The sequence below is a fragment of the Saccharomyces cerevisiae genome, chromosome VII, assembly GCF_000146045.2.
Source record: "Saccharomyces cerevisiae S288C chromosome VII, complete sequence".
Lineage (NCBI taxonomy): Eukaryota > Fungi > Ascomycota > Saccharomycetes > Saccharomycetales > Saccharomycetaceae > Saccharomyces > Saccharomyces cerevisiae.
In genome coordinates, this window is record NC_001139.9 from 433,981 (window position 1) to 452,403 (window position 18,423).

At 39.4% G+C, this 18,423-nt stretch overlaps 10 protein-coding genes and 1 non-coding gene across 11 annotated transcripts; 3 read left to right on the plus strand and 8 right to left on the minus strand.

The window, feature by feature from the left end:
- Positions 1-1,644: 1,644 nt before the first annotated feature.
- Positions 1,645-2,421, plus strand: HOP2 (Hop2p; the record flags this gene model as incomplete). The annotated part of the gene is made up of 3 exons (NM_001180898.2): positions 1,645-1,699; positions 1,770-2,332; positions 2,395-2,421. 3 exons carry the CDS (start codon positions 1,645-1,647, stop codon positions 2,419-2,421), a joined length of 645 nt encoding a protein of 214 aa, NP_011482.3.
- A 168-nt stretch (positions 2,422-2,589) lies between these two features.
- AGA2 (Aga2p) lies at positions 2,590-2,853 on the minus strand (the record flags this gene model as incomplete). Its single annotated transcript, NM_001180897.3, has 1 exon — positions 2,590-2,853. The coding sequence occupies one exon, from the start codon at positions 2,851-2,853 to the stop codon at positions 2,590-2,592; it is 264 nt and encodes an 87-aa protein (NP_011483.3).
- Positions 2,854-3,486: 633 nt separating this feature from the next.
- On the minus strand, positions 3,487-3,954 carry RPL24A (60S ribosomal protein eL24 RPL24A; the record flags this gene model as incomplete). Its single annotated transcript, NM_001180896.1, has 1 exon — positions 3,487-3,954. The coding sequence occupies one exon, from the start codon at positions 3,952-3,954 to the stop codon at positions 3,487-3,489; it is 468 nt and encodes a 155-aa protein (NP_011484.1).
- Positions 3,955-5,110: 1,156 nt separating this feature from the next.
- On the plus strand, positions 5,111-5,658 carry RPL30 (60S ribosomal protein eL30 RPL30; the record flags this gene model as incomplete). The annotated part of the gene is made up of 2 exons (NM_001180895.1): positions 5,111-5,113; positions 5,344-5,658. 2 exons carry the CDS (start codon positions 5,111-5,113, stop codon positions 5,656-5,658), a joined length of 318 nt encoding a protein of 105 aa, NP_011485.1.
- Positions 5,659-6,082: 424 nt separating this feature from the next.
- Positions 6,083-6,445, plus strand: CGR1 (Cgr1p; the record flags this gene model as incomplete). Its single annotated transcript, NM_001180894.1, has 1 exon — positions 6,083-6,445. One exon carries the CDS (start codon positions 6,083-6,085, stop codon positions 6,443-6,445), a length of 363 nt encoding a protein of 120 aa, NP_011486.1.
- Positions 6,446-6,735: 290 nt separating this feature from the next.
- Positions 6,736-6,827, minus strand: YNCG0020C. The gene is given in 2 exon segments: positions 6,736-6,771; positions 6,791-6,827. It is a non-coding gene; the product is annotated as a tRNA-Phe (tRNA).
- Positions 6,828-7,300: 473 nt separating this feature from the next.
- SCW11 (putative glucan endo-1,3-beta-D-glucosidase) lies at positions 7,301-8,929 on the minus strand (the record flags this gene model as incomplete). The annotated part of the gene is made up of 1 exon (NM_001180893.3): positions 7,301-8,929. One exon carries the CDS (start codon positions 8,927-8,929, stop codon positions 7,301-7,303), a length of 1,629 nt encoding a protein of 542 aa, NP_011487.3.
- A 732-nt stretch (positions 8,930-9,661) lies between these two features.
- On the minus strand, positions 9,662-12,163 carry CWH41 (mannosyl-oligosaccharide glucosidase; the record flags this gene model as incomplete). Its single annotated transcript, NM_001180892.1, has 1 exon — positions 9,662-12,163. One exon carries the CDS (start codon positions 12,161-12,163, stop codon positions 9,662-9,664), a length of 2,502 nt encoding a protein of 833 aa, NP_011488.1.
- A 268-nt stretch (positions 12,164-12,431) lies between these two features.
- On the minus strand, positions 12,432-14,555 carry TRP5 (tryptophan synthase TRP5; the record flags this gene model as incomplete). Its single annotated transcript, NM_001180891.1, has 1 exon — positions 12,432-14,555. One exon carries the CDS (start codon positions 14,553-14,555, stop codon positions 12,432-12,434), a length of 2,124 nt encoding a protein of 707 aa, NP_011489.1.
- Positions 14,556-14,783: 228 nt separating this feature from the next.
- Positions 14,784-15,977, minus strand: PGD1 (Pgd1p; the record flags this gene model as incomplete). Its single annotated transcript, NM_001180890.1, has 1 exon — positions 14,784-15,977. One exon carries the CDS (start codon positions 15,975-15,977, stop codon positions 14,784-14,786), a length of 1,194 nt encoding a protein of 397 aa, NP_011490.2.
- Positions 15,978-16,216: 239 nt separating this feature from the next.
- On the minus strand, positions 16,217-18,124 carry PIB2 (Pib2p; the record flags this gene model as incomplete). The annotated part of the gene is made up of 1 exon (NM_001180888.3): positions 16,217-18,124. The coding sequence occupies one exon, from the start codon at positions 18,122-18,124 to the stop codon at positions 16,217-16,219; it is 1,908 nt and encodes a 635-aa protein (NP_011492.3).
- Between the last annotated feature and the right edge of the window lie 299 nt (positions 18,125-18,423).

Consider the following 18,423-nt stretch of genomic DNA (forward strand, 5'->3'; position numbering starts at 1 on the left):
CTTTCCTCCACAATGCCATCTAGAAAAATCGATTACCCGCTAATTTTCCGGGAAAAAGTCGATTAATGTAGGTTAGTGGCAGCTATGCTAAGCAATGATAAAGGAACCATACACGATATTTCTACAGAAGGCTATTAAATAGGGTGAAATAGGATGAAGCAACAATCAAAAATTATGAAAGCATCCGTTTTCTCGCTATTCTAATAATGGGACAGAACTGCCAATTCTTGATCTGGTGATCCATACGATTAAAATAGGGGTTCATCGCATGGAAAGTCTGTAAATCACACTTGCCTACCATAAGGAAGTCATCAATTCCCGAATTTTAAACGGGTTTCTATGAGTATTTGGAGGATGTTCATTCTTGGTAACATTACTGATGACATTCAGTGATACACTGCCTTCAAGGAAACACACGCGATAGAGGCAAAACAATGTTGCAACGGCAATTAATTTCTGTCATTGTAATGAATTTCTGCTCGTTGCTTCTAACCATATCTTGTGTAACGCTTGCGTTGATATGCAAAAATAACGAGATGGAATTTGCTGCCCTCTTTCAGCCATATGATGGCGGCAAAAACTTTGAAATTTGTGCACAGGATATAATAAGCTACTTCTTGACTCTAACGCCGTACTACAGTTTACAAAAAATGTATACAAACTCTTAGGATTGGTCAAGAAAAGTAAATGTTGTACTGCTCCAAAGATATTGCGATGCCGTGATAATTCAAAAGGGTCGACCCAGTCTATTTCACTCGCGCGATAATCGTTCGTTATCCGAAGCTGGCCAATTGATACAATTAATTGACATCAGCAGACAGCAAATGCACTTGATATACGCAGCTTAAAGCAAGGGTAAATTATCTGAAAAAGGATTGAATACAATCAAAACCTTCACATACATTGGTAGTAATATCGAGCATCGCTATTAGCAGAGTATCTCGAAGTCTACCACGGCGAAAGTTGATTTTTTATCTGAGGTGCTGATCTTCGGACGCAATGCGCAAACGTAATTCCGTAGTTTTCCCAATTATTTTATTTTTTAAATTACACGTACCAGGTAGATCACATACATATACCCAACACCTGTTATATAGTGAATTGAATTATTCGGAACATCAATAATCCTTTGCTTATAATTCTTGTTATCATCCATCTTGCATCTTTATTTAATTATATTTTGCACAATAAGCTATCTATGTGAGCTGCGTACGGTGACTCCAAACAATCTGTTAATTTCCATATAAATAACTTGTAGTCGGATCGTACAATGGCTCTATATAGGTTTGGACCGGTATGTAACCTAATATGGCTGACTCAAAACCTGCTAGATAGTTATCCAAGTGAATTTGAGTCTCGTATCCTTTATCACATTTTTACAATAGTGGCTAGCTATCTTTTTCATGTTAGGCTCACCCGGTATTCTCATGCAAGATCAAACAAAAAATGGTAAAGTTTTGGACTTTACATTGCTTACAGTTGCTTTTTTATGAAGATTCAAAAGATTATGTCCTCGGCGGCTAAATTTTCCATTAATAATATTATCCTTTTACGCGACCGAAAAAGAGAAGCGTTTTAAGAGTTGTTTCTAACAAATATTAATAATAAAGCTAACGTGAACTGACCAGGCTCTATTTGAAAGATATGGCACCGAAAAAGAAATCAAACGATAGAGCCATTCAGGCAAAAGGCTCAGAAGGTTAAGTATTTTTTTACATGCTCATCAAATACCGCCATTACTAACAATTGTACCCCGGGTATTTTATCAGCTGAACAATTAATAGAAGATTACTTGGTGTCACAATATAAACCATTTTCTGTAAATGATATAGTTCAGAATTTGCACAATAAAGTGACAAAAACAACAGCAACCAAAGCATTAGAAAATCTCGTTAACGAGAAACGCATAGTGTCTAAAACCTTCGGAAAGATTATAATTTACTCTTGTAATGAACAAGATACAGCATTACCAAGCAATATTGATCCTTCTCAGTTTGATTTTGAAACTGTATTGCAACTGAGAAATGATTTAATAGAACTAGAGAGAGATAAATCAACGGCCAAAGACGCTCTTGACTCTGTAACTAAAGAACCTGAAAATGAAGATCTCCTAACAATCATTGAAAACGAAGAAAACGAGTTGAAAAAGATTGAATCAAAATTACAAAGTCTACAGGATGATTGGGATCCAGCAAATGATGAGATTGTCAAGCGGATAATGTCTGAAGATACGCTGCTACAAAAAGAAATCACGAAGAGATCAAAGATTTGCAAAAACCTAATTGCTACAATAAAGGACTCAGTGTGCCCGAAAAATATGAATGAATTTTTGGTATGTATTTTGAACATTTTTCGAGACCTTTTCTTTTGAATATACTAACGAAATCTTTACAGGAAGAAATTGGATTTGAGGACATTTGATGTGAAAAGCAATTGGTTGTTCCGTACCGGAACACTTGCTATTTTACTTATCATGATTGTTTTTTTTTCTTATTCTTTGCTATTATTATCAAATTATATATAGGTAAATAATCTTACACTAGTTTATAAGTGTCACGAACGATGAAATGGAAACTTGGGGGGGAAGGCTCAAAAAACATACTGTGTGTTTATGGGGCTGCCTTTGCTAGTTGTTGAGGGGTGAGAACCGCAATTACTGACAAACGTTACTGATTTGTAATATTCAAAAACTCCTTGCATTGCCTTCCCGTTGGCCAAAATAGTAGTCGTTGACAAAGAGTACGGCGTCGATTCTAAAGTTGGTGAGGGGATTTGCTCGCATATAGTTGTCAGTTCCTGTGCTAAAACTGAAGCAATAACAGAAAATATTGAAAAACAGCGAAGTAACTGCATCTTAATTGAAAATGTATGAAGTAGGTATAATATTTTGGCACACAAGTGACTGTTGAGAGCTTACAATCATTCTAGAATGAGGAATACGTCAAAATGGAAACTTAACATATCACCTCTTCTTACAACTATTTATATTGTATATTTACAAGGGAAATCAATTGCCTGATATTCAGTATATTGGATCTGAAGGTATGAAACAGTCCCTTAATTAAGCTTTAGATGCGGACAGAAGTTTTTTTGTTAAACTTGCATGTCAAATTTCAAACTGCGTGTAATTACCGTATTCGGAAATTACATGGTTTCAGTAATTTTGCAATAAACGCAGCAACCGGTGATGGCGAAGTTTTACCATCAAACAATAACTTATAATAACTGAATGCCGGCAGGTTGAAACAAATTCTTGAAAATTAGTCATTTATTCTATTGTGCGAATGTAATCCACTGAAATCATCTAAAGCACCATTACCATTGTCTAGCCTGTGAATAAAAAAATATGGGAGTATAATGATAGAGAAGTGGATGGTAGATTATACCTCGCGAATGAATTATACAGAAAATAATACTAAATTGAAATATTTAAAAATGATTTAAAAGAAAAATATTCATTGTACATAATAAGTTCGAGCATAAATCTTAACGAGAAGTAGCAGCAACCTTTTGGAAAGCACCCTTAGCTTGTTGCTTGGAGAACTTAGAACTTTGAGTACCAGCAGACTTAGCCTTTTCAGCCTTTCTAGCAGCCTTTTCAGCCTTCTTCTTTTCTTTGTTGGCCTTCAATTTTTCTTCTCTGTTAGCCTTTCTAACTTCTGGCTTCAAAGATCTTCTTTCCTTGATCAAGTCCAAAGAAGCACCGGTAATTGGTCTTTGGGCCTTAACGGTTTTTCTAGATCTCTTCTTAGCAACTTCTTCGGTGATACCCTTCTTGTGATGCTTTCTGAATAAGACAGTCCAAGCGATTCTTCTTGGGTTCTTTCTTTGCTTGAACAAAGAGGCAGATTTGGAGTTTTGGAATCTGAAGATTTTGGAGTCACCACGGACAAACAAGGTACCTCTGCCTGGGTAGATTTTGGCACCTGAAAAAGAATCGATTTCAACCTTCATTTTATCACTATATTAATCCACGTTTTTCAAACATATTTGAAAAAAAAAATGTTAGTAAGTCTATGCTTTTCATAGGTAGCCATCTTGTCAATATAAATAATGGTAATCCGCATGGTTGTTCAGGCGTTCGCAAAATTGTAGGAAGAGGAGAACGTGGAAATATGGACTTTTTGCAAATTCAGAATTCATTTTACTAGGTTCTTGCAACATGGATAACATCTCACGCTGTTATTTTTCATGCTTCTCCATATCGTATATATGTAATGAAGCATTTTCATTGGGTTTCCTGCTCAAAGGTTGACATATATTATAAGTTATACTGGAACAAGCCACAATCCTGTCAAAGTCTAAATTCCGGTGTATTGGCTATCTGAAGCTCTCTCATATATTAATACATTGCTTTCTAGCACAACGCTGCCCTCGGTCGCCATTAATTATGAATCATCATCATATAGGGACATACCTCTCAAGTTATTGTCTTGGTGTCTTGCTTAACTTGGCAATAGCAACAGCGCAAACTGCGTAAACGTACTAAAATACACACCATCCGTTGAATATATCATGCAGTACATTGACAGTATATCACTTCTGGATAGGACGCCAACCGCCAGTCTGTGTGGTATTTCCTCCCGTCTCTGCGTGCCAGACGGGATCAGCCCGTCTATTCTCGTGTCGTCCTGCCTGGAGAGACTGAACCCCCATCTAGCACCGCAGTAAGGATCATTACTTTGTAGGCGGGAAATAAGAGGTTCAACAAGGACCAAAAAAAAAAACACTAAAATCTGAGATCAAAAATATGTGGTGCACAGATGTAACGTTCCAAAATGTATGGATGGTAAGGTCTTTTTCCAAGAAACGTATCTTTTTTTCAGCTAGGGCCGCATTTAAATTTTTTTTTTTTTCAATTTTTTTTCCTATTGGAGACGGAATGGCAAAGCTCACGCTGGGCGATAGCACGTAACCACGCTGGTGTATTTTCATCCTAATCATTCTCTTTCATCTATTTCGATAAGCTACTTAATGTCGAAGTTTTAACTTCCATTTGTTGGAATGTTCATTACAGTTTATACTTACTCCTTGCTCTTTTATAATATAACCAAACAGACCGGAGTGTTTAAGAACCTACAGCTTATTCAATTAATCAATATACGCAGAGATGGTCAGTATAACATGATTTTATAACTATTTCGCTTTATTCTTTCATGGGATTAGCAAGAAGGCTTGGAATACAAACATGAATTTTCAAAGTTTATTCCTGCTCTTGTGTTTGAGAGAGTCCGTTCAAAGGATGCTTCTCCATGACTGTGAAATAAAAGTGAGATATGCAAAAACTTTGAATAATCTACTAACAAGTTAATACGTTATTTTTTATCGTTTACATTTCAACAGGCCCCAGTTAAATCCCAAGAATCTATCAACCAAAAGTTGGCTTTGGTTATCAAGTCTGGTAAGTACACCTTAGGTTACAAGTCCACTGTCAAGTCTTTGAGACAAGGTAAGTCTAAGTTGATCATCATTGCCGCTAACACTCCAGTTTTGAGAAAGTCCGAATTGGAATATTACGCTATGTTGTCCAAGACTAAGGTCTACTACTTCCAAGGTGGTAACAACGAATTGGGTACTGCTGTCGGTAAGTTATTCAGAGTCGGTGTTGTCTCTATTTTGGAAGCTGGTGACTCTGATATCTTGACCACCTTGGCTTAAATAAGGTAAGTTCAAACGATTTGTTGGAAGACAATTGGTTTGATGTGTATTTTTCTATAATATATAAATCTTAGACTATTCATTAACCTTATTTTATTTACCTTCTACCCGAAAATGGGTTTCTTTTGCTGAAATAGTTCTTTCATGTAAATATTGTTTAAGCAGAAGGCATTCTTTGCCCTCTTGCTCGTGTGGGTTCCTTTCCGCTAATAATCAATCATTCTCATACTGTTCAATATCATAATTATCTCTGCGACGATTTTTCATCCGCCTCCTCCGAAACTGGAAAAAGCGATGAGATAAAATTTTCAGGAATCCATCAGCAATTTTATATGATAGATAGAAGTCTATTACGTTGAGCTTCCAATTTTAAAGGAATACTGTCCATATTCATTGAAAGCAAAATAAAACATAACCAGGAAATATGGTGAATGAAACAGGAGAAAGTCAAAAAGCGGCAAAAGGCACTCCAGTTAGTGGGAAGGTATGGAAGGCAGAAAAGACACCGCTGAGGGCCAAAAGCAGAGTCGTTAAGAACAAGAAGTTAACATCATGGGAGTTGAAAAAACAAAAAAGACTCGAAGATAAACAGTTCAAAGAAAGATTGAAGGCTTTGAAGGATGAGAAGGAAGAAGCTCGTCAAGCTAAAATAACCATGTTAAAGGAAAGAAGAGAGAAGAAGGAAGAGAATGAAAGATACGAACGTTTGGCTGCTAAGATGCATGCTAAGAAGGTTGAAAGAATGAGAAGAAGAGAGAAAAGGAACAAGGCTTTAAAAGAACGTTAGATCGAAATTCTTTCTCAAAAAAAAAAAAAAATAAATTCATATGGATAAGCACAATGGTATAAAGCATTATAGAAGGCTCATAGATACACAGGTCAATAACCTACAATGGTTAATATCTTAGCAGTAATTGTATAGTAATTTTATTTAAGAAATATCTCTTTAAGAAGAAAAAGAGGTGCGGACTCATTATTAAGTCCTGACAAGGAGAAAATAAGGGCATCCCTAGACAGTTATTATTCACTAAAAACTGGAAAAAACTAAAAATTTTTTGAAGCCCGTATGGCTTATTATGCGAATTCTGTGGATCGAACACAGGACCTCCAGATAACTTGACCGAAGTTTTTTCTTCAGTCTGGCGCTCTCCCAACTGAGCTAAATCCGCATATATTTTATAGGAAAATCATCAACACGTACAAACCACATAAAGCGTAAGGATAAAATCAAATAACGTTTGAACTGACACTAATCGGGCCAAATAATAGGAGTATTTATTTTAATTTATTCCTTGACTTGAATAAGTATGAAATTTTAACAACCATTCTAAAAATTAAAAATTGATAATTACCTGAATGTTATAATATACAAAGTGAAATGATAATGTAGATATGTAAATGAACTGAATAATCCCGTATATAAGAAGAGTAAGAAGTACTCGTGCACATTTCAATGCCAAACTTACATTCTTGCTTCCTGTCTTCTTTATTTTATCTTTAACCTATACCCTGGTGTATTTGTAGTTAGAAATTAGAACCGCAAATTTGTAAAACATCTATATCGTTAATGTCGTAATGGAAAAGATCTAATTACTGTTTTCTGATCTTTTATATGCATGTTTCTCTATTCGATTTAGAAAACTTATGGAAAATATTCAATCACACCGAAAGATTGTTCGATACCGTAATCACCGGGAGCCTTCCAGTAATCATTGTAAGTCGATAAGATTGTAACATCCAAGTCCATTTCATTCAAGATGTTTTGGACTGCAGTAATTTGGTTAGCAGTGGATGGAATGTTGCCTCCATTTTGAATACCAGACGATGGGTAACCTGTTTCCGTGACGAAAACATTAGAAGTACCACAAACACCTTGAATTAATTCAACTTGACCCTTAACAAATGTACCGGCAGTTTCAGCACTGGCGCTAGTATCAAAGTAGGCATGTGGGTTGATACCAACGAAGTCAATATCAGATTTTTTGCACAAATCAGGGTTATTTTCAAATGAGACAGGGGGCTCACTGGTAGTAATTTGGCCAGAATAGCCAGCTTCGCTTAATTTGGATTTGACAGAGGAAATTTTACTAATCAAATCAGAAACTGAACACCAACCATTATTGATAGCTTCATTTCCAACAGTAATGAAATCAAAGACATCCCAACCGTTAGTTTGACCATATTGAATCAATGTGGTAACAGAATCATCTATGGAATCAACGCCGCTACTGGTGATATACAAACCTTGGTTAATCTTAATACCTAGTTTTACGGCTGCTGGTTGGACGGTTTCAAAGGAATTACAGTCGGTGCCATAAACACGGATTTTGGAAATACCTTTAGATTTGATCAACGTTAAGTCAGAAGAGACAGCGTCTGCAGACTTACAAGAGCCATCATCATTATATGGTGAATATGCAATAGCCTTTGGAGAAGAAGTTATAGCAGCGCTGCTACTAGAGGAACCTTCAGAGGTGGTAGCGGCTGTTTCCTGTGTGGATGAAGTAGAGGACGAAGTAGAGGACGAAGTAGAGGAAGAAGTAGAAGAAGAAGTAGAGGAAGAAGTAGAAGAAGAAGTAGAAGAAGAAGTAGAGGACGACGTAGAGGACGACGTAGGTGTATTGGTTGATTCGGTGGACTCCTGAGAAGCAATTGAGGTACTCGTTTGTTGATTCAAAGTTGAAGTCGCAGCTGCTTGGTAAGAATGATGCTGACTTTGAGTGTTGCCTTCAACATTGGCTTCACCGACACCACTCACGATATTTTGTGTGGAAGTAGACGTAGTGGTAGGGGAAGGAGAGGAGGAGATAGAGGTAGAAGTAGTAGCTAATTGTTGCACATCCTCACTAGTACCTGCAGAAACAGACATAGCAGTTTGTTGCGTAGAGACGGCTTGCAAAGTAGATTCTGCTTGAAAAGAGGAGGTTGATTGTGGAATAGTGCTTGGCTGCAAAGTAGAGGTTGGCTGCGAAGATGTACTCATTTCAGCCTTTTTTAAGAGAACTTTAGTGATAGTCGTAGTTGGTTCAGCTGTTGGGTTCACACCTTGTGGAATTAAGGTTGTTGTAAAGGTAACACTATCGCTTATTAGGAATTCGACAGTTGGGGCAATAACAACTTCGGTAGTAGTGGAGTAAAAATCAGTCACAACATTAGTTGTGCTTGCTGTGTGAACTCTCGTTACAACTTCTCTCTTAGGAAGAATCGGTAAAGCTGAGGTTAGATAAGTTAAGCATAGCAGCGATGATAGAAAGCTTATGGGTGAAATCATGATGGTTTTCTATTAGATATTATATCAATGAGTGTAGCGTAATAATAAGTCGATAAACAGTACAGAGAATAGAATAGATTTATTACAGTGGAGGTATGTCAGTAAAGGCTTATTCTTCTAAAAGAGTGGACTGTCTTTGTTGCGTAACTGACGATTATAGTACTGTTGCCTTAATATATAACAGTGTATTTGGATAAGCAGAAGGAAAACACGATCATTGAACTTCAATTTTCTTTCCACTTAAATAGTCCCTCCTCAGATTCTTAATTTGTTTTCGGTGCAGCATATTTTGTTGTCAGTCCTTACACTTTAACATTTTGAGATCTAGTATCCAGCTTGTAAACAATAACATTCCCTAACTTTTATTCATCTTACCGCAGTAAATAGAAAAGACCTCACTTCGCAACCATTAATCCCCAAAAGAAAAAAAAAAATGTGACATTTCATAATGCATGTTTCGAGTGTGTTTTCGATTGTTTATTTGTCTGGCTTTTAGCTGCAATGGCCCAGACTGCTAGTTACCAGTTGCTGGTTTCCACGATTTTTTAACTTTTTCTCACAGCCGCATCGAAATGTAAATAAACGCGAGAAAAAAAAAGCTGAAAATGCTGGCTCTAACTAAGAGATGCGAGGCCCTTTTCGAATAGCTGGAACATTTATAATTTTCATCCTGCATACTGGTACATATCTGGTTACATATCTGTTTATATGACTGAAAATATCTACATAGATTCAGAAGCGTCCAAGGATGTTGACAACAAGTGCTGTCCAGCCTGTGAAATGCTCAGCACCAGTACCATGACCATCTATCGGACTGTAATTTTCATAACAATAACCTTGTTCTTCCCAAACTTTGTATATGTTGTTACTGAGATTAATCTTTAAACTTTGGTACAGTTTCTTGGCATTGCTAGCCTCACCAGCCACGTCGAGAATCACCTCTGGGTAGTAGTATCTCATTGCGTCAAGACACAAGTAATTAATATTCATCCAAATTGGGCCTCTCCAATAGTTTTCATCCTTGCCGAAATAGTCGTCTTGTCTCGATAGTGATAACAGCCCGTAGTCTGAAAAGATTTTTTCTGGGTCACTCATCAAAGCAACTACTTTCTCTAGCTTGGGTGAGTTTTTGGGGATTAGCTTCAATGCAAAGGGCAATACGGAGACGTAACCCTCATGACATACAAACTCCCTAATCTCATCGTCTTCTGGATCGATGCTAATATCACAGTAGCAATTGTCATTTTCACTCCAGTGTAACAAATCCAGATTCTCGACCACCTCTTGCTCAATTTGTGCATATCTTTGCTCGTCCTGTGTTAACTTCAACACGTGAGCAATTTGCTTCATGGATCTTGTCATAACGCCCACCCATGCTAATGCGTCTACGTTCAATTCTGCTACATCTGGTGGTTGTGCTCTAGGATAGTCATCCATACCGCTTGGCAAACAATGAGTGAAGGTACGCCCAACCCATCTATAAACTTCGTTCTTATGAATCTTATCCCATATTCCTTCATCTTCCAATATTTCCTCATATTCATCAATAAGTCCTGTTTGAGATTTTCTGAACCAATTATAGTGCTTCAATAGCTTAGGATAAATTTTCTTGGCATATTCGGTTAGCAAGCCAGGATTGGCTTCTAGATTGTTCGTCATAAACTTGGCTGTCCTACTATTGAACATGACTTGGTGGTAGCTGTCACTGTTGAAATCGCCGATGTTTTCAATGGCCCTAGAAAGCATTTCACTAAATGCTAGCAATAAAGTTGGCGGATTAGCAATATTGGGATTTTGCACCTGAAATTCCTGCGGAACTTTACTCCTTGCCTCATTACCCAGTATAATTTCTCTAGCAATCCAACCACTATCATCTTCGATCATTTCAAACCAGCTCGCTAAGATTTCAAAGGCAAGGTCAAAATCATACTCCATAATTTGTAGAAGATGGAAACCTTCATCCCAATAGAATCCACGTGGGAAAAAGCCACGGCTCGGAACGCTGGTAAACAGTTCAAATGGACCTTCCTCTTTTGCATTCAGCAGTTTGATCTCTGTAAACTGGCTCTCATCAAATTCTGTTTCACGATCAATTAGTTGATTCCCATAGAAATAACCGATTCCTCCTAATAGGTTTGATAGCGTCTCTAAAGCAAATCTTCTTTTGACCTCCACGCTTTCAATTGAGTCGGGACCTTCTCCAAAACTAAACTGCTTATCAAAACGCGCGTTTATCTCATTTAGTGACCAAGTAATCAACTCCGTAACTTGTTCCCTGGTGGAAATACTTTGAGTAGTGCCAAGTTTATTGTAAGTGATATCAAATTGGAACCCATCTTTTTTGGTCAAATCAAATGTCTTTTGTATATAATGAAAATTACCAGGATTAAAATTGTACAAATTTCTAATAGTTAAAACACTTGGTATTAAATCAGCAGGACGCTGCTTTGTCTCTTCCTTTTCCAGTATATCACGTATCGAATCGCTAACTAGAGATTGGAAAACATCACGAGCCTTCCAAACTTCTTTATCCGGGATTTGAAGTGATAAATGACTTGTTTTAGAGCAGTCACTTCCTGGTGCTACTTCCATGGTTTCATATTCCGGATTTTTGAAGTAGTGACCAAAATTGTCCTTTACTGTAAGATGATACTCGCCTAATTCTTTAGAATATCCGAAGAATTTCATGTCATTAGGGCCGTCATGACCTATCATTGCTAAGGAAGATTTTCCATCTATCTCGCCACCATTTTGACTAAAGTACAATACGACAGATGCTGTAGATGGTCTCTTGGGATCCAAAGGCTCACCTTGAACTCTCACTGACCAATTTTCCCCGTTCTTGCTCTTTACAAAATAAACAGTCAAGTTCAAGTTATTTTTTTCATCAATAAAAACTTCTTTACCACCAATTCTTGGATCATACACTTCCCAACCATACTTTTGCAATTTATCCTGAGGCGTTGCAAAATGTCTTAACGAATGTAAGCCATCCTGACTCAAACTGTTGAACCACATGATACCCATAATTAGTGGACTTTCATGGACATATCTGGGCCTCATACCAAAGTAACAATTGGATCTATACGGTGCCCACAGTAAAGATTCATTCGTGAACTTTTGATATTCTTCGAATTCTTGTAGTTTACTAATATCAACGGTGGCAGATGCCAGGAGAACTATGCTGGTTAGTATCCAAAATGTTTTAAACATCTTAGATTTTGAAATAAGCATTGTGAAGCAACCTGAACCGTTATTATCCACTACTTCCTTATTAACAGTTGACGCTAATATAGTGTGTCACGCATACAATAATTGAACTTTTAAATTACGCGAAAATGTGGCTGTTCTGACCGAAATGATCTAAAATTGGTCACGATACTAATCTTGAGCAAATTGAGAGGTAAAAGAGCTGAATATGCTAATGTATCCCGATCGTATATTATATTCGTCTATGTAGTTAAAAAGCTAAATAAAAGCGTTCCTTATCAGATATTACTCATTAGGCAGATGGGTCTTCTTCGAATCTCAAATCCCAACCTATCTTTGGACCTAATTTCGGCAAGACTTCAGCGACACTTTGGACATCTTTATCACCTCTACCAGAAATATTGATAACCAAATGTTGATCAGGCTTCATCGTCTTAGCCAATTCGCAAGCGCCATAAACAGCATGAGAAGATTCCAAAGCGGGAATAATACCTTCTAATTGAGATAATAATTTAAAGCCAAGCAGAGCCTGAGCGTCAGTAGCTGCAATGAATTGAGCACGGCCAGTAGATTTCCAATATGCCAATTCTGGACCGACACCTGGGTAGTCTAACCCAGCAGAAACAGAATGAGTATCATGGACTTGACCATCACTATCTTGCAAGACATAAGTCTTGACACCATGGAAGACACCAGGTCTACCGGCAGTTAGAGTAGCAGAGTGGAACTTTGTATCTACACCATCACCACCGGCTTCCACACCCAATAACTTAACGGAAGTATCATGCTCGAATGGTGAAAACATACCTGTAGAGTTGGAACCACCCCCAACACATGCAACAACTGCGTCAGGTAATTTACCATTGTTCATGGCAGCAAACTGTTCCTTGGTTTCTTTACCAATGACACTTTGGAAAGTTCTAACCAAAGTTGGATATGGGTGAGGACCAATGGCAGAACCGACGACGTAGTAAGTAGTTTTCAAGTTAGTAACCCAAAATCTGAATGCCTCTGAAGTAGCGTCTCTTAGAGTCTTTGTACCATTAGTAACAGCAATTACTTTAGCACCGAGAATTCTCATTCTGAAGACGTTTAAAGCTTGGCGACGAACATCTTCTGCACCCATGAACACAGTACAGGTTAAGCCAAATTTAGCACATGCAGTGGCAGTGGCAACACCGTGTTGACCAGCACCGGTTTCAGCAATAACGTTCTTCTTGCCTAATCTTTTAGCTAGAAGAACTTGTGCTAAAGCATTGTTGATCTTGTGAGATCCCGTGTGGTTAAGATCTTCTCTCTTCAACCAGATTTGAGCACCTTGACAATGCTCAGTTAATCTCTCAGCTTTGTGTAGTGAAGAAGGACGGCCAATATAAGAATACAAGGATTTGAAGTCTTCCCAGAATGTGGGATCGGCGACAGCTTCATCAAAACCCTTTTCCAACTCTCTTAGACATGCATGAAGAGCTTCTGGGACATACTGACCACCAAAGTCCCCAAATCTAATTGGGTGCTTGTGATTTTCATCAAATTCGTCCAGTATTTCCTTCTTAACGTTTGCGGACTTCAAGGACTCTTTTTGAAAGGCAAAGAATTCGTCCTTGGACAGAACCTTATGCTTAGCACCATTTAGAATTCCCTGTACATATTCCTTAGCAACGTCGTACCTTTTGCCCTCTGGAGCATCTCCACATAATGTGACGATTTTGGAACCAATCACTACACCGTCAGCAACACTACCAACTGATTGGAAATGTTCTCTGGTAGAGACACCAAACCCAACGGCCAAAGGAGTATCCTTGGTGTACTTTCTGACTCTAGAGATGAGTTCATCCAAATCACTGGCCACAGAACTTTGAACACCAGTAGTACCCATTCTAGACACAACGTAGACAAACGAATCGGCAATATGCGATAGTAATTCCAATCTTTCGTCGGTGGTAGAAGGAGCCACTAGTGGGATCAGGCTCAAACCATTATCATTGATGTAGTTTCTGACCTTCAACGCCTCCTCTGGTGGCAAATCGACGATGATAAAACCATTAGCACCAGCCTTGGCAGCGTCCTGAATAAATCTTTCTTCACCGTAGTTTAGAATAGGGTTATAGTAACCCATTAGGATTATGGGTACGGTAACACCTTCATTTCTAGCTTGGGAGACCATTTCTAGAGTTTGAGGCAAGGTAACACCGTTTTGCAAAGCCACAGTATTAGATAATTGAATTGTAGGACCATCTGCAATTGGATCAGAGAAGGGCATACCCAATTCGATGATATCTACACCACCATCCTGGAAACCCTTGAGAATAGGGACAGTGTCTTTGACTGTTGGGTAACCTGCGGTCATAAATGTGACCAAGGCGTTCCTGTTTTCTTTTTTAGCGTTAGCAAATGTTTGTCTGAGTTGTTCTGACATGGTCTGTCGGTGTGCTATGTCCCTTTTTGGAGCAATCGATGTTTACAGTCCATAAAAAGTGTAAGAATCTCGATGATTCTTATATGACAAATAGTAAAATTAGTCATTCTTCCACGGTCAAGAAGTGAAAAAAAATAAAAAATAAAAAGAAAAGCCTTTCGGGTAATAAGGTATAAAGAATAGAAGATTATACAGATAATTACTATCTTGGATACATAGATGCACCAGTCACAAGAAATCCATGTTCAGACCACCTAATTCCAGATTGTTCAGGTCTAGAGAATCCAGTTCTTTCCCCCCGTTATTCATGTTATTCATGCCCATATTCATATTGTACTGTGGTTGAGGCTGCTGCTGCTGCTGTTGCTGTTGCTGCTGCTGCTGGAAATCGTTATTCATGCTCATATTTAGGATATTAGCAGGGGTTAGATTGTTTAGGTTTAATTGTGACTGTAGCGGGGTGTTATTGGAGTTTGTATTTGTATTTGGATTGGATCCATTGCCGCTGCCATTGAATTGTGACATAGATACTTGTCCCCCTTGGTTTTGAGCTCCCATTGAGTATGCGTTCCCCATGGGAGACATCATGTTGGTCAGCGGCGTGCCCATAACATTTGTGGGCGAAACGCTGTTAATCATGCTAGGAGTTGGGTTGGGTAGCGCGGCTGCCATCGATGCTGTTATTGGCGTCTGGACAGTCGACTGCTGTGCGTAGACCTGCGCTTGAGCCTGCGCTTGAGCCTGAGCTTGAGCCTTTGCCTTCTTGGTTTGTCTTGGTTTTCTTGGCTTTTTAGGTGCCGCAATCGGTGCAGCTGCAGTGCTATTATGTACGGTTGGAGTTCCCATAGTACTACCGCTTTTTGGACCTCTCTTGCCGGCCAGGGGATTATGTTGCATTGTAGCGGTGCTATTTGGATTCGAAAGCGAGTGCGCATGTGTGATGGGATTTGCATGAGGGGTGGCAGTTGTGGTGGGTGTCGAAGCGGCCGCAGAGTGGTTGGTGCTTACAACAGTTGCTGTCGAGCAAACGGCGTTGCCATTTTTGTTATAAGTACTCAACGGTTCCAAAAGCTGGAAACTTCTGTCCCTGTTATCTGCAGTCTTCAAGTATTCTGGTACAGTGCTGAATAAAGGTTGCAGTGCTTCTAAATGCGAAGACAAAGTCTGGAATCTATCGTTCAGTTGCAAAATCTTGTCTCTGATATGTAGGTATTTGGCCATACGGTCAGCCTGCTTGGATCCTTCTTGGTCTATGTTTGCCATTATCTGTATGAATTCATTGAACTGCAATCGCAACGGCAGAATTTCATCGCGTGCTTCGTTGATCTGCTTACACACTTTGTCCCTGGTTTCATTCTCGTTCTTAGCCAATATCACTTGTAAATCATCTAGCTTGACGCCTGCCGGTATAATCGAGTCCATTCCGGTTGTCTTTACTGCTGTTGTGTCCGTTTTGCGCTGCCTAATTGAAGAAGTCTTGGTGACTGTTTCTGTTGTTCTCTTTAAAATTTCGCTCGGCGCCATACCGAAAATCCTCAGGAAAGTGTTAGTGTTATATATTATATTATATTATATCATATTATATTAAGTTTATTGTATACATAATGGTCATACATCAATAGTGTACATCCTCTCTTCGCTTGTCTCGCAAAAAATGTTCATCAGAAACTACTCCAATTCCAGTTTGCAGGCACAGAGCCGATAACACTGCCCAAAACATCATTACCTTCTTCTTGTTCTCCCCCCGTATTCTCATTATCTGCTTCTTCGTCGTTCGACTTCACCTGGATGGGCGTTGTTGTGTCTCGATCAACCGTGGCATGCTCTTGGGACGAACCGCCCTTCTTTGGTCTGAAAAGAGCGTTCATCTGCCTATTCTTGTAGTAATTGCGTAATTTCTTCCTATTGTCATTATCGTCATCTTCGCCCTCCTCAACGTTTATGTTATCCTCGTTCGTGTTTGCGTTATGGTTCGTGGTTGAAAGGTTCTCGTACTCGACCAGACAGTCATCGCATATTTTACAGAGAGTGCCACCGCCATTTATGCCACCGTTGTTTAGTTCGTTGATCATTATAAAATTTGCCTGCGAGTCCAGGTACAGCCAATGGCGCAAATGGTCTTGACAAAAGATGTCCCCGCAATGCCTGCAATGATGTTTCCTTTCCCACAGGGTAAAAGGCTTATGGCAGTAACGACAAGAATTCCTCTTACTGTCCGGAATCCAGTGGTCCTTAGTGGGCGGGTTTACTCTGGCAGAGTTTCTGTTTGAAATAGTTGGTATTAAGTTGATTCTGTCGCTGTTCGGAATAGAATTCGGGAACAAGTACGAGGATATTTTGTTTTTGTAGCTTTCCAAGATTGACGATGTGTTGGATTGTACGCTGGATTGAGAAGATATGATCCGTAGGTTGTTCGCATTCTGAACGCTAGCGGATTGCGACTTGCTTGGATTAAAGCCATGTTCCAGGTTAGATGCCTTCTTGTAGTAAGACGACAATGTTGCATTCAACAGATCGTCATTAGTTATGTTTGTCTCTGAAACTTTCCTCAGCACGGCGGGGATGTATAGCGGTTTTTTAGGGTTACTGATCTGTCTTACATTTGATTTATGTTTATTGGAATTAAAATTCAGATTAGTGCTCGAAGCAGGCTGCGGTAAAAATTCCAGCGAGGGTTTCCTTAGCATCTGCTGATGCGGCGGTTTCGCCGCATGATTCACCGAATCAATAATGACGTTCGTGTTGCCAAACCGCAGTTGGGACATCGAGCTAGAATTCGTTGTAGTCAGCTTGTCGACAATATTTTCCACCTTCGACGTCGACGATGACGACACTGAAGACGTGGACGAAGATGAAGACTCTTTCGCCTTGTTTTCTTTACTCAACCTCAAATTAGAACTAGCATTCATTTTGAACGACGACAACTTGCGTAACGCCTGCGTGGTTAGATTCTTTTGTCGAACCTCGTCATCGTCATCGGCATCATCTTCTAACTCATTGAACACAGTTTTGCTCTTTGTATTCTTGCCCCTGCTAACATCCACCACGCTATTGGTGGGATCTAGTTCAGGGTTCGATCTTTGGTCATCCGTGAATGGCAACGTCTTGCCGATCTCCTTACTAGCAGAAGCCTTCCTACCATCTATCTGCCCTTCACCGAGCTTGCTACTGTGGCTGCTGCGAACATTCTCCTCAGCAGAGTTCTTCCTCAATATGGACACCATCGCCGGAGATTGGATCTGCTGCTTTCTGTCAACAAACCCAGTGCCTGCCCCTGTTGAGCTCTCTTGCTGCAACTGCTGCTGACGATGTTGATTTACCATCGATTTCAATGAGATGCTGCTCAAAATACTCTGTTCGGAATGCGTTGACGCCCTGGGCGCTATCTTCTTCTTTTCAAACGTGATGGGAGATGTCACGGTGTCAGCACCGCTTTCCTCATCACCTTTCCTGCCACGGTAGTCATGGTTCCTTGGTCCCAGGGGAACTCCTCTGCCGTCTCGCTCATCACCGTCCTCCTCCTCTTCCTTGATCGCGGGCGTTTTGGACACACTATGCAACGCAGTCATTCTGGTCTCCACTACAACTGTGCTGCCCAGTCCTCCTCACTGGCGCTTCGTACCTATTCCAGGTCTCAATAGTCATATCATAAGCTTTCTTTTACTTCTCTTCGCCTCTGCTAAATGGTCACCATCGACGGTTGCTTTTTCGCGCTGGTCGAGAATTGACAAAATAAGACACGAACAAAAGAGCAAGTCTGAAAGAAAGAAAAGCAGCAAAAGCACGGTCTAATTCAACGTGACATAGCATCCGCAATCGCATTCACAGCCGTAAATCCTAACTACCATTCGTCATTATCACAGCTGCC